The 14,102-nt window shown below is 48.1% G+C and overlaps 1 protein-coding gene across 1 annotated transcript; it reads left to right on the top strand.

Annotated features, from left to right (window-relative positions):
- Positions 1–2,460: 2,460 nt before the first annotated feature.
- On the top strand, positions 2,461–12,602 carry LOC144823392 (uncharacterized). The gene is made up of 4 exons (XM_078681858.1): positions 2,461–2,875; positions 4,001–4,082; positions 5,421–5,541; positions 11,506–12,602. The coding sequence occupies exons 2-4, from the start codon at positions 4,034–4,036 to the stop codon at positions 12,401–12,403; spliced, it is 1,068 nt and encodes a 355-aa protein (XP_078537984.1). The 5' UTR covers positions 2,461–2,875; positions 4,001–4,033; the 3' UTR covers positions 12,404–12,602.
- Positions 12,603–14,102: the final 1,500 nt, after the last annotated feature.

Here is a 14,102-nt window from a genome sequence, read left to right as displayed (position 1 = left end):
ATTCCGAGAGTTAGATTTGTGCAGGTCATAGATGTAGGTATCACCGCTCCAGCAAAGATAGGAAACATCTTATAGACGCCAAGGAGAACATAAAACATTGTATAGACTCCTCCCTTCTAGGATAAACAAAAGGAAGTAGACAAACTTGGCGTAGGAAAAATATCCATGTAAATTACAAAGTGTGACATACTGTACTTGAAGGTGCAGTTGTTGTTGATGTAGTCACATGACACAGATTATAGCACGCTGAAATTGATTTGCTAAGGAAAGGCGCTTGTGAAGAAACTGTCAAGCCACACTGTACCTGTGGGGCTTGTGTGAAGTGGGATCCGGCACGCAGAGATTGGGGCGACCGGTGTAGTGGTCACTGGTGGGGCTCAGGATGCCAGAGTCCTTGTTCCAATTGAAGTCTGATGTTTGTTCTCAACTTATTGACTTCCTTGACATTGACTTCTTTTGTTGAGCACGTAGAACGAGGGTAAGATCAGATCATCGCCATGAAAATGTAGTAATGAAGTCCAGACAGATTGTTGAGTTCAAGATGATTTATTGTAGATATGTAGATGACTCCCAGCAGGAGCAGCCAGCATGCTGCTCAGCCCCATCACAACTGTGGCTTTTCTTGACAGACACACAACATTCCGTAATGCATCATTATACTGTAGCATTCCAATAGCAGAGCATGTGGTGGAAAATGGCATACATAAGCATCAACAGTAAACTAGGATACTACACTTAAACCCTGGATTTAGGGGGTGTTAGTGGGTGTGAGAACTGGTAGCCAATGGGCATCTACTCTTGTGGCTAATCCTCCTCTCTAGTGACTACATCCTGTAAGTGTATGTCACTAAACCAGTAAGAACCTACTTTTTAGGCTAAATTCCATATGGCCAAAGCCATCCTCAACTATGCACATCAGCTGCATGACCCTAGAGCTGTGGTCAACCTTGTGGATGTGTACACCTCCTGAATAGCTTATTTACCCATCAGCCCACGAAAAACAATGCCTGTGGTAGGGAGAGGCTTTGGCCTCGATGGGGGACAAGTGCCTTTGTCCAGAAGCACTGGTGAGGCCTTGGAGGCTCACTGCCATGATAGCCATTGACTAGACATCCTGTGTGGGTGGAGGTGTCACCTCCTGCACACACAGGTCTTTGTCTCTGACCTCTGGGACCAGCACACGTTTCCCAGCATTAAGTCAGATCTGTGTCTTGGCGGAAACCCTTGGAAAAAGCCCGCCAAGGCACAAGAAAACTGGGTTAACTTGGTGGGCACTGTCTAAAGTGCCACCTAGCTACATTCTGGTTAAACCTTGACACCCCTATTGTGTTTGGGGTTAAAAAGCACTGTGTTTGACACCAAACACAAAAGGAATTGACCGTTCCATAATGGAGTTAGACATCTGGAGATGTCCAGTGTCCGGCCCATCTTATCCTATGGAGGGTCTGTCACATGTGGTACAATTACATTTAGAATGCTACCAAAGGGAAATATATACATGCACATATATGTCCACACATACCAAATAAATTACTCTGCCTCTTGGGCTAAAGGGAGGCCTACTCTAGGGGTAACTGACATTTATTACATACAGTGAGGTGACCCAGTCACGCATGGTGTGAGCAGGGTTGGACTCGAGCAGGCAAGCTGCTTGTGCAGGGCTCACACGGCAGGTCTGCAGCCTTTGGTTTCACTTAGGTCCCTCAGGGTGGCACCATAAGTGCTGCAGCCCAGGCACCCCTTTTACATCCCTGCCCTTGGTATCACTGGTACCTTATATTAGGGCCTTACAGGGGTGTTAAAGTACTTTGCCAATTGGGTGTACCAATTCACAGTTACAGTTTAAAGGAAAAAGCACTGGTGCCGGGGCCTGGTTTGCAATTACCACAGCATCTAGCATCAAAAGGCTGGGGGTGACCATTACACTTTACATTGACACTCTTGTCTAGCCCTCCAGAAGTATCTTAGTTTTAAATACCTCCTCCCACCCACCCCACCTCTCTGAAAATAAGCCAAACTAGTAGATTAACAGGTATTTTGGCTTGGGTCACCATAGCCTTTCTTCTATTGTACTTTTTCATAACTGAAGATCCAGAGTTACCAAGGAAAGGGCCTGGTGGATGTCCTCACCTGGGCATGACCTTCCCCTCTTTACCCCAACTCGCCACGTGGTCATTCGATTCCCAAAAGGTATGCATGCCTTACTGTTGTACCCCTCGCCCCTCAGGTTCCACTAATCAACTAATTTATGTCTTTCTCCATCCCTCAGTCTCACCTCTGACTTCATGTGACCCACCCGCCAAGATACATTGTCTGCTCATTGCTGCCTGCCCTCTCTGCCCTCTGATGTCACCGAGTGCAAAGTAATAAACTGTCTAAATTCATGAAAATAATTAGCCCTGTTAGTGTACATTTAGTCTGGAAACTCATGCTTTCCCTACAGCGCCTCTTCTGGTCGCTATGTGCAGCAATCTATTGCTCCAACGGCTGGAACGGCACTTCAAAAACGACTGCAGATAAAATCGAATGTGGTGAGCCCTGGAAGAGGGTCGAGCTCGCACTTTGCGCTCGATTGGTGAAATGTGGGACGTGTGCTCCACATTTCACCATCCGCTGTTGGTTTTCAGTCCAGTCATGGTGATTAATGCCCTGCGCGTCACCTGCTGAGGGCACCCGCGAGGGCGCCAGCATCACCAGCAGATAAGGCACCGTCCACAGGTGACACGTCTGCCCGGTCTAAAGTTCAGGACGGCGCCTTCTGGTCTTCCTCTGGGCGCTATATCCAGAGAAGAAGGTGTTTGCTCTCGTATAAATACCAGCGAGGCACAAGGGGCTGGTACCGGCAGAGGCCAGCCAGCAGCTGTAGAGTCCAGAGGTGAGTTGTGGAAGAGCGGCTTGCGAGGGTCCGGTCAATGCCAGAGACCCAGATGTTATGGTGGGGGGCTATTCTTGTCCTAGGAGGTGCACATCTGCACTCCAGGTACAGGAGAGGTGAGGTTCGCTGCTTTAAGCGGGTGGAGGCACAGAACCGGAAGTGGCACTGCCCTCATAGGGGCTTCTGACTTGGGGGCCGGTGGAGGATGGGGCAGCGAAGCTACAGACACAATTCAGTGCTGGAGGTTTCTAGCTGAGCAGGTTGTGAAAGTCGACATCTGGGCTGTGAGATCCGAGCACTGTAGACTGGGGCTCGGGGGAGCTGAGTGGGGGTGCGGGGGCCTGCCATGAGCTCCGGGGACACGTCAGTGAGTCGGGGTGCTGCTGAGACACGAGAGCTCCTCAGACACCTCAGTGATGAGCGAGGCTTCCTGAGGGGTGAGTGTGTGAGATCAGATATTTCATGTATGGGAGAGGCTCTTCTTGGGTCATCTTCCAGACCTTTCCTCGTGATATCAGGTGTGGGGGGTCTGACACAGAGGGGGCCAGATAAGAAGAAGCTCGTCCACCAAACCTAGACGTAGGAATACGCAGAGGAGAGAGAAGAACTTGACTCCTCGATCTAAGATTTCTCATAGGAAGATATGGAATCAGTTTGTCCTGCTGATATTTGGGTCCATTGCCTGACAAAGCATTATATCTCAGGCAGATGAGTTTGAAAATGGTTCTTTTCCTTATGGGAGCCGTGGTCAGTGGTAACGGCCGGTGGTTAAGGGCTGACCTGTGAGCACACTGAAGATGGGGAACACTTGGATGGAGTGAGCAGCATGGCTGCGGCACCTTGGATACTGCAGTGATAGGAGCAGACTCCTGACAGGCCAGGATGGGTCCGGCCACTAAAGCCCACAGAGACACTGCACTGTACTGCGGGGGCCTCAGACAGCGAATTCCTAGTCATGCGTGGGTTGGTGTTTCAGCAGACTGAGGTGTTTGATGGAGGGGTCTGTGGCTATGTTGTTGGGCTCTCGACATAAAGGAGAGCCCTCACCCACCAGTGCGCTGCAGCCTTTTGGACTCTAAGCCCCTCCTCTCCACTTTTATACTAAGCTCAATATTTTCCCTCCAGGTTCCACCCCCGAAGCTCCTTTCGAAGCTGAAGATGTTTCTGAGATCCATTGGCGTCGTGATGGCCTTGCTGACCATTACAGGTAAGAGCAGAATCTTTGGCTTCTGACGTCATCTTTACTTGCTGAGCTCGTAACCAGGGTTGGATTGAGATCACAAATAGGCCTGGACACGCTAAAAAAGTGGCCCACATTTGCATATTGCCTTTCCGCAAAACACTGCTTTGGCGACGTTTTATATAAACGGGGGGGAGGGGGTGGTCTCCTACAGAGACACGTTTTTTAACTTCACTTAGATACAAATAAATGCATAGGTTAGTTCACATTGGTGAAACACACCTGAAAACAAGTGAGACCACCTGCTCAGGCCCCCTGCCCCGCTCAATCTGCATACACTAATAGTCTAGCCCAGCAAGAGAAAGGGAGTGACACCTTTGCCGGAGGGTAAAAGGGAGGTCATGGAGGCCTAACTGCCTCCGGAAAGGCCACTCAGGCACCTACTGGGCCGCTGGGGGCATCGGAACAACTCAGACACCCCCCAAATCGGACCCCCGAGGCAGCCCAAAAAACCAGCTCACAGCTGGAACTCAGATACGGGCCCCTCAGCCATTGCCCGAGTGCCCGCCTTACCAATCCGACCCTGCACTTAACACTATTTAGCAACCGCTCTAGCACCACTTTACTTATGGTCACTCCAAGAGGGGAGCACTTGTTTTCTGGTTTCATGCTCCACACCCCTTAACTGCTGGTCCATCTCACCCTCTTTCTAAAGAGAGGAGCAGGGCGTTAAGTCGGTCGGGTCCTGTCGGTGCTCAGCACCGTCAGTTCTAAAAAGCGGGTGCTGAGAGGGGTCCCTACCGGGCTCTCCATTTCTGCCATCACCCTCAGGGTGAAAAAAAAACCTTAACTCTGCAGCAGTACCACCCTTCACTGCCTGTGATATAGCCTCTAAGAGCCTCTTTATAGTGATTTCACAGGCTCATCGTTTAAGAACAGAAGCATTTTCAATATTATATACTACGAAGTCATAGTTGTGGATTATTTCTCTTATGCAACTAACAACCATTGACAAAGCCAATAGGCTTGGCTTGTTGTAAGTGTAATGTTACTTGTTGTATTATATATCTGGATGTAATAAAGCAGGAAGCTACCACTCGGGCGGCACACTATGCTAAGCACAGAATTTACGTTTACCTGTTTTAAGCCATGCGATTAAAAACATCGTCCACCCCCCTCTGTAACATTATGCTGTCTTGTGCCGTTCATTATGGATCCATAGGTCAGCCTTTGTAGCAACTGTATTGTAGAACTGTCCCTTTGTGAAGTGTACTCCAAAAAGAACAGTAGACTGGTGGTCCTCATAAAAAAGATAATGTATGGATTCTTTCTCAAGTGCCTTGTTCCTGTTTATTGTTCCCACAGGGTCCTGCACAGATGTGGGCACTGATGAGTTGGAAGATGGCTTCAGGAATAAAGAACTAAGCAACTTAGCAAAGGGGTCATGGCAACAGTTCCTGGGATTGCAAAACAGAAAACAATTCAAGTAAGCATTGTCTGACAGTACGAACACAATATTCCACCTATATCAATGACCAGTCATTATCCCTCATGCATTTGCCGTTGCTTACAATAATGACTCCAAGCCAAATTGTTAGTAATTCTTACACTACTCCCTATTTTTGTAGATACTTACACTACAGATATTGTTCTACAGTTTCTTAGGATAAGCTGCATTGTGACATGGTTATGGATTCTTAAAGCCCCATGGTTAAATATCTTTAAATCAACCCTAACCACTGGCTTTATTTGTACCGATCCATTAGCCAGATCCCCAAGTTCAACTTCTTACGACCAAGGCCAGTTGTCATATATGGCACCAACAAGCCCGTTTGTTGTATGTCCCTCAACCGCGTCCTGTTCCAGAACTCTTGCAACCTAGTCAAATTACTAGGAATCCATAACAAAACTGTCCTGTGCAGACATACCGCCGGGCCCCTTTCTAGATGTCCCCCAGTCAAGCACAGTTATTGGAAATCGTTCCAAAGAGCAGGGATGCTGGAATTCCTATTAACTGCAGGTTTTCCACCAAGCAAGGTTCATTAGGTCTCATTGTTGAATGTCCTTCAGTCCTACCCTTTCATCCTTCTTCGTGGTCCATTGTTAGACATCTTTCTAGCAATTCCTCTTCTTTGGAAACTGTCTACAAAGACCCTGTGGAAAACAAATACATCTTTTCATTGTGGAAATGCCCCCATTTAAACCCTATTCATGTTTTTTAAATCTATGACTGGCAGTTAGAAATCCTTCTTCTAAATGCCATCGTTAGCTGTCTCTTGTTTAAGCCCATGTGTTCAGAAATGCCTTTGCAAAGCTCAGTTGATAGACACGCATAGGCTAATCTTTATTATAAAAACTCCATGCTTGAATGTTATCCACCTCATCTTTCTTTTTAGGGATTAGAAAGTCGATTTTAGTTGAAGCTTTCATGAGCACTGCTTTCCTGCTTTAGGTTAGGTAGTGTCTTCAAAGTCTCATACCCCGACTCACATCCTCAAGAGCCTTAATTAGGTTCTAATTTGTCCTTTGACTGCCATTTAAATCTTTTTCCTTTTCACCTGTGTTTTATTAAACAGTTGCTCAGTGCTACAGTAAGCATAAATGGGTTATCATATACAGAATAGACATAAAAGAACAAAGTACAGTACGAGTGGCATAACCACTAGGATACATAAGGATAAGAATTGTGCATGCAGTTGTTAGCAATGCTTTATGATGGAATTTCGAGAGTGACCCCAGTTCCGCACTCAAGGTATGGTTCAACCCCTTTTTCAGGGCTCCCTCTATTCCCTGTATATACACTAACTGTCCCAGACGTTCTCCCTTTTCTTCGGGCTGCCCTGACTCTTGTACACCACATGTTCAACCCTTTGGCACCAGTCTACATCAGCTTCCCATCCTGTAATGCACGGTAGCCTACTCACCCCCCCAGATCCAGACTAAAGTTCTCTTGGCAATCCTAGCGGCCAACGTAAGCTATATTTTGGGGTATTTAGGCCACTCCTCTTTGCCACGTATACATATGAGGTGCCACCTGGCCGTCAGTGGCACGTTTGATCCCGTGGCTTTGGCCTTAATTTCAACCACCCCCCTCCAGTACCGTTGTATTTCCGGACATTCCCAGAGTATGTGCAAAAACAAACCTGTCTCACCACAACCCCTATCACATAGGGTGGTGACGCACTTCCTGAGGCGATGCAGAAGCGTCCTGGAATAGTATGATCTATGGAGTATTCGCAATTCAATGTGTTGGCACAGAGCCCGTATGGCCATCTCTCTGGGAGATTGTACAGCCTCCAACCAATCCACCTCTTCTATAAGTCCAAGGTCTCCCTCCCATGCTTCCTGCAGCTTCGGCAGAGGGTCAGGGGAATTATTCATCAGGTTCTTATAGGTTAAGGATCCTGCCCTCTCTGTCATGGGGTTCAAGAGGAACCGATCCTCTAAAGGTGCCGACTTTGGTAATTGCTCCATCTCCAGTATGTGGTGCCTAAGAGCGTGACCCAATTGTAAATATTTAAAACTTTATGATTCAGCAATCTCATACTGCTGCTGTTGAGCCTCAAATGTGAGTAATGCTGGCCCTCTCCACACATCCCCCAGTAGTTAGAATGGCTATTAGTTTCTGTTTGGAGAACCCCTTCAGATCCCGAACCTCTTGCAGGAGGTCTCTGTCTGTCAGTTTGTTGTCCCATCCCAGGAATCTAGTGGCTTCTCACCATGTCTTATCATCAGCTGTGTAGGGAATGGAAGGGCGCCCTCATGTCCTTTTCGATAACGCAGTGAGGAGCAGCCCGAGTACTGAGCCTGCACTGTACGCAGGCTCAGTACTGTCCGACAACACCCAGTCATTTATCACTATCAATTATGCCACCCAGTAATATTTGCATATATCTGGGACTGCCAGGCCTACTTCATATATCCCTCTCTAGAGCTTGCAGAGTGAACCTTGAACAGCTCCATCCCACAGGAGTAGCCGTAGTGCGTCATTGACTTTCCTAAAGAAGTCAGAAGAGATTTACATCGACAGTGAGTCACCGCATCCAACTTTGGTTCAATGGACCCTTGAGTACCACATGTGGCAGCCATGATGGCGCTGAGCGAGGGTTCCGTCGTCTCTGTGTGTTCTGCCTGTATCTCAACACCCGCATGTGCAGGTGTCTCGGTTAGGGTTCGCCACAGCTCCTTACTATCGAGCCTCACTTGGTCCCCTCTGAGTCCCCAGTTTGATCTCCTGTCATGCCAGCTCTCAGTTGGATCATCAGTGTGACGTACAAGTGGGCCGAGCCACCGCGCCCCACAATTACCGTCCGCCACGGCCTCCTCCAGTCAAATCAGGTCCAGCTTCTCGAGGCGCCTTGAAATGCCCAGGCATAGTGCCCACACCGCCATGCGCTCCCCCCGCTTGCAATACACACTTACATTTCCCAACAGAAACTCAGGAGACATGTTTATGGGAAAGAACTGCTGCAGGTTTATTTCATACAACACAGGTATGGTATGACCTTCGTTATGGTGGGTCATCTTACAGGCGATCCAAAGCAGGCAGCCCCTCGCTGTCCCGCTTGCCTAAGGAGCCATCTTGCACGGCGAGATGATGCTCTGACGGTGCTTTTATTCCACTTTTGTTATACTCCCGCCCCGCCCCCCCCTGTCAGGGCGGAGCGGTAGGGCACACCCCCGGTCGGTTCAGGCCCCCCGACCGCCCGAACGACTAACGGGGCGCCGTCGCGGTTTCCCGGAACCTCCTTCGGCTCCAGGTCCTTGGCTCAGGCACCCTTACTGTGCCAGGCAGAGGTACCCTTACTGTACCCTTCTGCCGCAGAGGTACCCTTACTGTCCGTCTGCTTCCAGATCGCCCTGTGACTCCGCCTGCAACACAAAACTAGACCATTAAATTGTTCACCAATTCGCACCGCCGCTCTGCTGCTGGGTCAGGGTGGGAACAGCGCAGAGCCGAGGGAGAATCCAAATGGCGGGAAAGAGGCCGAGCACAGGCGCTGTGGTCCTAAATACCAGAGGGGCGCCCCTCCTCCCGGCGAGCCCTCCCCTTTGTTAGGAATCTGGGGGTGGGCGCCAGGAGGGGCGCGACAGAGCTAACTCGCGCCTCGTATGTGACTAGGGCGCTACCCCGCCCATGCTCCCCTGCGGGTCGCGCGGACAGCTGCAGAGTGTAGCGCCCAGTCACATAGCGCTGTTTACGGCATCGTCTCAGCCCTGTAGGGGCGATTCCTTAGTCAGTGCATTTATGTGGCATCAAGAATCCCTCTTCAGTTTCTCGCATGGCACTACCTAGCGCCGCTGTGCTCCCTGTGCTCCCCTCTCACCAGTCCAGAACTCTTGTAGGGGCGGCAGGCCCCCAAAGGAGAAGAGGCATGAAAGGGTGGGCCGGGGAGAGGAGAGAGCCAGAGCTTGTTAGGCACGTGGCTCTAATCCCCCACTGTATCTCTCCATCTTTGCTGCGCACCCCCTGTTGCCACTCCGGTATGCTCTGTGAGCCACCACCTCTCACCAGCACCCACCAGGCTGCGCATTCCGCTGAGAGACATGGGAGCCCTGTGATATCCTCAGATCCGTGCCTCTCCCCTATTCACACCTGTCCCAGGGCTAACCGTTGCCCCCTCTGGATTCACTCATTTCTGCCGCACCGTGGGCCACATCGAGCGCCTGTCCAGCCCATGGGCTATGCAGTCCCACACTCTGCCTCTAAGATATCGCACCAGTCCAGCTGGGGAAAGGCGGGCTGCCCCCTACCTCTGGTTATTGGGGATCTTCCCGGGGAGCTATGTGGTCCTCCAGTGGTGGGGATCGGCAAGTTACAGCCTCCGCCCCCGAGGTGGTCCCCTCAGTCCACTGGGGAAGCTGAACAGCGGCCTCCACAATCAGCGGGGAGAAAAGAATGACTTGCACCCGTCCACCACTCACGGTGGCATGCTCTGGTGTCGTTTTACTGCGGGGCAGGGACAGAGAATATGTTGGATGTTGAGGATTAAAGGTTGGGCCACAAGGTGCTCACTGAGGGGCAGATTTGCAAATCAGCAGGGATGCGCCAGTTATTATGCGCCACGGCTCCGCCACCATGGATGCACCGCATTTAAGCGACGCATCATGGGGCAAAAATGGACAGATGCATGACGCATCTGTGCCGTAACGGCGGAGCATTGCTGAGTGAGCCGCAAGCGCGACGCAGCTCCAGCAAGGTCTGGGGTGCCCTATCTTTAGAGCGCTGCATCAATCCTGACACCTGCTTCAAGCAGGCGCAGAGTTTTGACGCAGCATGGGCTTAAAAGTGACTGAGTGAAATCTTGTAGATTTCACTCAGCCACTTTTAGGAGGCGTTTCTGTGCCGGAACGCCCCCCCCCCCTGCGTCGGAACGCCTACAGTGCTTTACAACGTGATGCATCTCCCAGATACGTCACGTTGTAATTACCCCACAGCATGGCTCTGCTTTTGCGCCGCAGCTGCATCACAAAAGTGATGCAACGGCGGCATAAAAGAGGCGCAAGGGGCTTGTAAATCTGCCACTTATCATGTGGCGATCTTGGCTGGTGCCAACCCATGCCCCTGCTATTGAAATCTTTAACTTCACCTCTCCTTTTTTGGCCACAGGTTCTGAGGTTTCTTATCGTACCTCTATAATATTCATCTAACATGTCTCCCATCTTTAAATGCATGTTCCAGCTTTCATAGCATCCTAATTTTATTTTGAAGACTATGGGTTTCATATACCCTTTTTGATCCTATTTTCAGCGTACCTCTGCAGTGACAGGGAGCTTTCAGCTATATCACAATTCTCTAACCTCTAGTGCTGCACACACCAGCTTTGAGACTTTGGTTTTGCCTCAAAGTCCGAGCTTAACGGTTGGTCCATTTTCTTGGGCAGCCTGCATAAGATCACAGGGTTCCGGGGCCCCATTGTCCCAGTGGTAAGAACATGAGCCCATTGTGAATGCACATTTCTTTGTCACTATATCTCAAAACACATAGCAGTACATGGATTCAAGGGACTGGTAACCTTGGGCACAAGGGTGCATTCTATATAAGGAGAATTTTTGAATGATATGTTCTCAGAGGTATTAGTGCTTCTCTATACAACATCCTCACCTACACAGAGAGCTTTTACTTTTTCCAATACTATTACCCAAGCCATGCCCTTATTAGCTTCCCTCCATTCCATGCCCATATTGAGTAACCCTCCAGGCTGTTGTTCTCACTGAGTAAGGTATTTAAGCAAAATGCATGTATAGTGCATGCTTAGAAAATTGACCTTGTTGAGCCACTTCTAAGACCATTTTGAACTTTGTGGTTGATTGAAGAAATTTTAGGATGCAGATATTGGAGGAAGAGGAGAGAGAAAGGGGAAACAAGGTTAGCTGGCATATACTAAAAATATAGGATATTTCATCCGAATTATTAATATTGATACATTTTTAAATTGTTTTTCCTTAGCACACTCCTCCAAGAAAACCTCCATGATGTTCCTCTTTATGCTGCACACATACAAAGCCAGCTTGTTCCCTTCGCCACCCAGATCCATGCAGAGCTCTCCCAAGACTCAGAGAAACTAAAGGAGCAGATACGCCTGGAGCTGGAGGAGTTACGCTTGAAGGTGTCACCATATGCAGATAATATCCACAAGCAGATTAACAAGAACATTGCGGAGCTACAGATAAAGCTGACTCCATATGCTGAGGAGTTTGCTAGTCGGGTACAGGAAAATACAGGGGAGATTCGTCAGGCGCTCACACCATATGCCGAAGAACTTGGCACTCGTGTCCAAAAAAATGTGGAGGAGCTTCGTCTCCAGCTCACCCCATACACTGAGGAGCTTCAAGCTAGACTCAAGGAAAATATGGATAGCTTCCAGGCAGCATTTGTTCCCTATGCTGATTGGCTTGAGACCAAACTTCAGGAAAATGTTGACCACCTCCAAGCAGTGATCAAGCCATATGTCCAAGAAAACCTCAAACAAAAGATTGAGATCATGGCCTTCCAGATGCAGAAAAATATAGATGGTATGAGAACCAAGTTGTCTGTCAATGTGGAAGACTTGAGACAGCAAATACTCTCCTCCACCAACCAAATCAAAGAGAAACTTCATTTGGACGAGATTGGGCAGAGTTTATCACCGTACTTGGAAGACTTTAACAAGAAAGTGAACCAAAGGATCGAGGAGTTCAGCCGGTCAGCTTCCCCATATGGAGAGGATCTAAAAACAATGATCATCCAGAGAGCTGAAGACATGAAGAGGAATCTGGATCCATACACTAGTCAAATCCGGGATCAGTTGGACATGCTTGAAGGGATCACCTCCTTCCTGAACAGGAATGACCAGGCTGAGAACTGATGGGCCCATCGACCAACACCAATATTCTGAAGAACCCACTGGTATTTAACAGACAACACATCCATGCTCATTAGCAGATTTAATAATAATACAGTGCAATAACTCCAAACTCCATTTCTGAGTACATTTGTAAAATAAAATAATGAAAAACCCTCTTGAAAGCTTCACATGAGCAATAAAATAGATCTTGCATACCACATTTCAAGCCTGGTTGTTGTGCTTACAGTTGAATTGTGTCTTTTGTTGAATAGCTGCAATGTACCCACCGAATTATATCCTATATATATATATATATATATATATGTATTGGTTTAGTTGGGGGGCTGAGGTTAGGGGCTATTCTTTGTAGTTGTGATGAGGGGCTGAGATAGGGTCTTTGGCACTGGGTTAGAATAAGTTAATATTTGGGTTGAGGTAGAAGGTTGGGGATCAGGGGTAAGGTTGATGTTAGATGGTTATGGTAGTGTTAGGGTTAGTGTTAGAGTTCACATAAGGGTTAGGGCAGAGGGTTGCAATTGAAAATAGGGGTTTTTAAGGCTGTGGGTGCTGGCAATAAAAATGCATTGGCAATAGTATGGTGATGATTGTGGTTGGAAAGAACATATTGGTACGTAGTGCCATGAAGATGAGTAGGACAAAATGTAATGTGGATGGTGCAGTGGTTACAGCTGATTTGTAATATTTAATGATTCACACTGTGCAGTTGAACCAGTCCACTCTAAAATTGCTGCTTCAGGGCACCCATGGGCGAGGGAAGGTCCATCAAAAAGTACTTTCTACATTCCTTATACTCGATTCGATATCCTTTATTCGATTTTTTTGTATAAAATCATAAAAGCGTTCAGTTACAAAATACAATCATAGTTAAGAATGCATACATGTGAAGCACAAATTATCTACTGGTTTAAAAACAAACATTTGCTCACCCTGTGAATGTAACTTTCCTAATAGTAACATACTTTAAGGGTTCATGATGACAGTTCTTCCGTTACATCAAAAGGCAATGTGCAAGGGGTCGCAGTAGTTAAAAAATAGTATACGGTATTTCAAGTCTGTTTGGGGCGGGAAAACTACAATAGGGCGATAAGCAACCTCCTCTACCCAACCTGGTACAATCCTTAGTCATAGGCCTGGAGGCAGGGATAAATGATGTGCTTGGATAGAAGTCATGTAAATCCCAGATGGATATGGGGCCATCGTCTTCTTTAGGTTGCCAATTTCGGAGGTATGGGACAATGTTTCTACTCTTGAATCTTATTAGTATGAAGTCACCAATAATAAATGTATTAAACATTCCTTATAACTTGTGGATCCTTTTCATTTGAATGGCTCACAGCAAGAGTACTCACTCACTTGCAATTGTGTGAACAAGGGATGAATATGTGTATTTGTGCACTCTTTCAACAGGCAGAACACTTGTTGAGGAATATCAAGTAAATGTACAGTAGGCCAGTGCATCAGACATTCTGGCAGGATTAGTAGTGACGGCCGGCATGGCTCACAGGCAGAAGCGCGGTCGAGGGGGTTAGTTGGGCACATGGGAACAAATTAAATACACACTTACCATGCCGCTGGGTACCGCGTCTCTGCTTTTGCTCTCCTCGTCTTGACTCAAAGAACAGGAAGCACAGCCAGGCTCCCCTGACCAATCACAACGCTGCAATGCAGCGTTGTGATTGGGCTGAGCGTCCTGGTTCGC

This window comes from Lissotriton helveticus, chromosome 3_1 (genome assembly GCF_964261635.1).
Source record: "Lissotriton helveticus chromosome 3_1, aLisHel1.1, whole genome shotgun sequence".
Taxonomy (NCBI): Eukaryota; Metazoa; Chordata; class Amphibia; order Caudata; family Salamandridae; genus Lissotriton; species Lissotriton helveticus.
This window is presented reverse-complemented; position numbering and strand designations above follow the sequence as displayed.

Excerpts from the sequence above, each read along its gene's own strand:
- LOC144823392 (XM_078681858.1), top strand. The coding sequence starts at position 4,034 with ATGTTTCTGAGATCCATTGGCGTCGTGATGGCCTTGCTGACCATTACA. Across the intron at positions 4,083-5,420 it reads GGCCTTGCTGACCATTACAG|GGTCCTGCACAGATGTGGGC; the intron begins GTAAGAGCAGAA and ends TTGTTCCCACAG. Across the intron at positions 5,542-11,505 it reads CAAAACAGAAAACAATTCAA|CACACTCCTCCAAGAAAACC; the intron begins GTAAGCATTGTC and ends GTTTTTCCTTAG.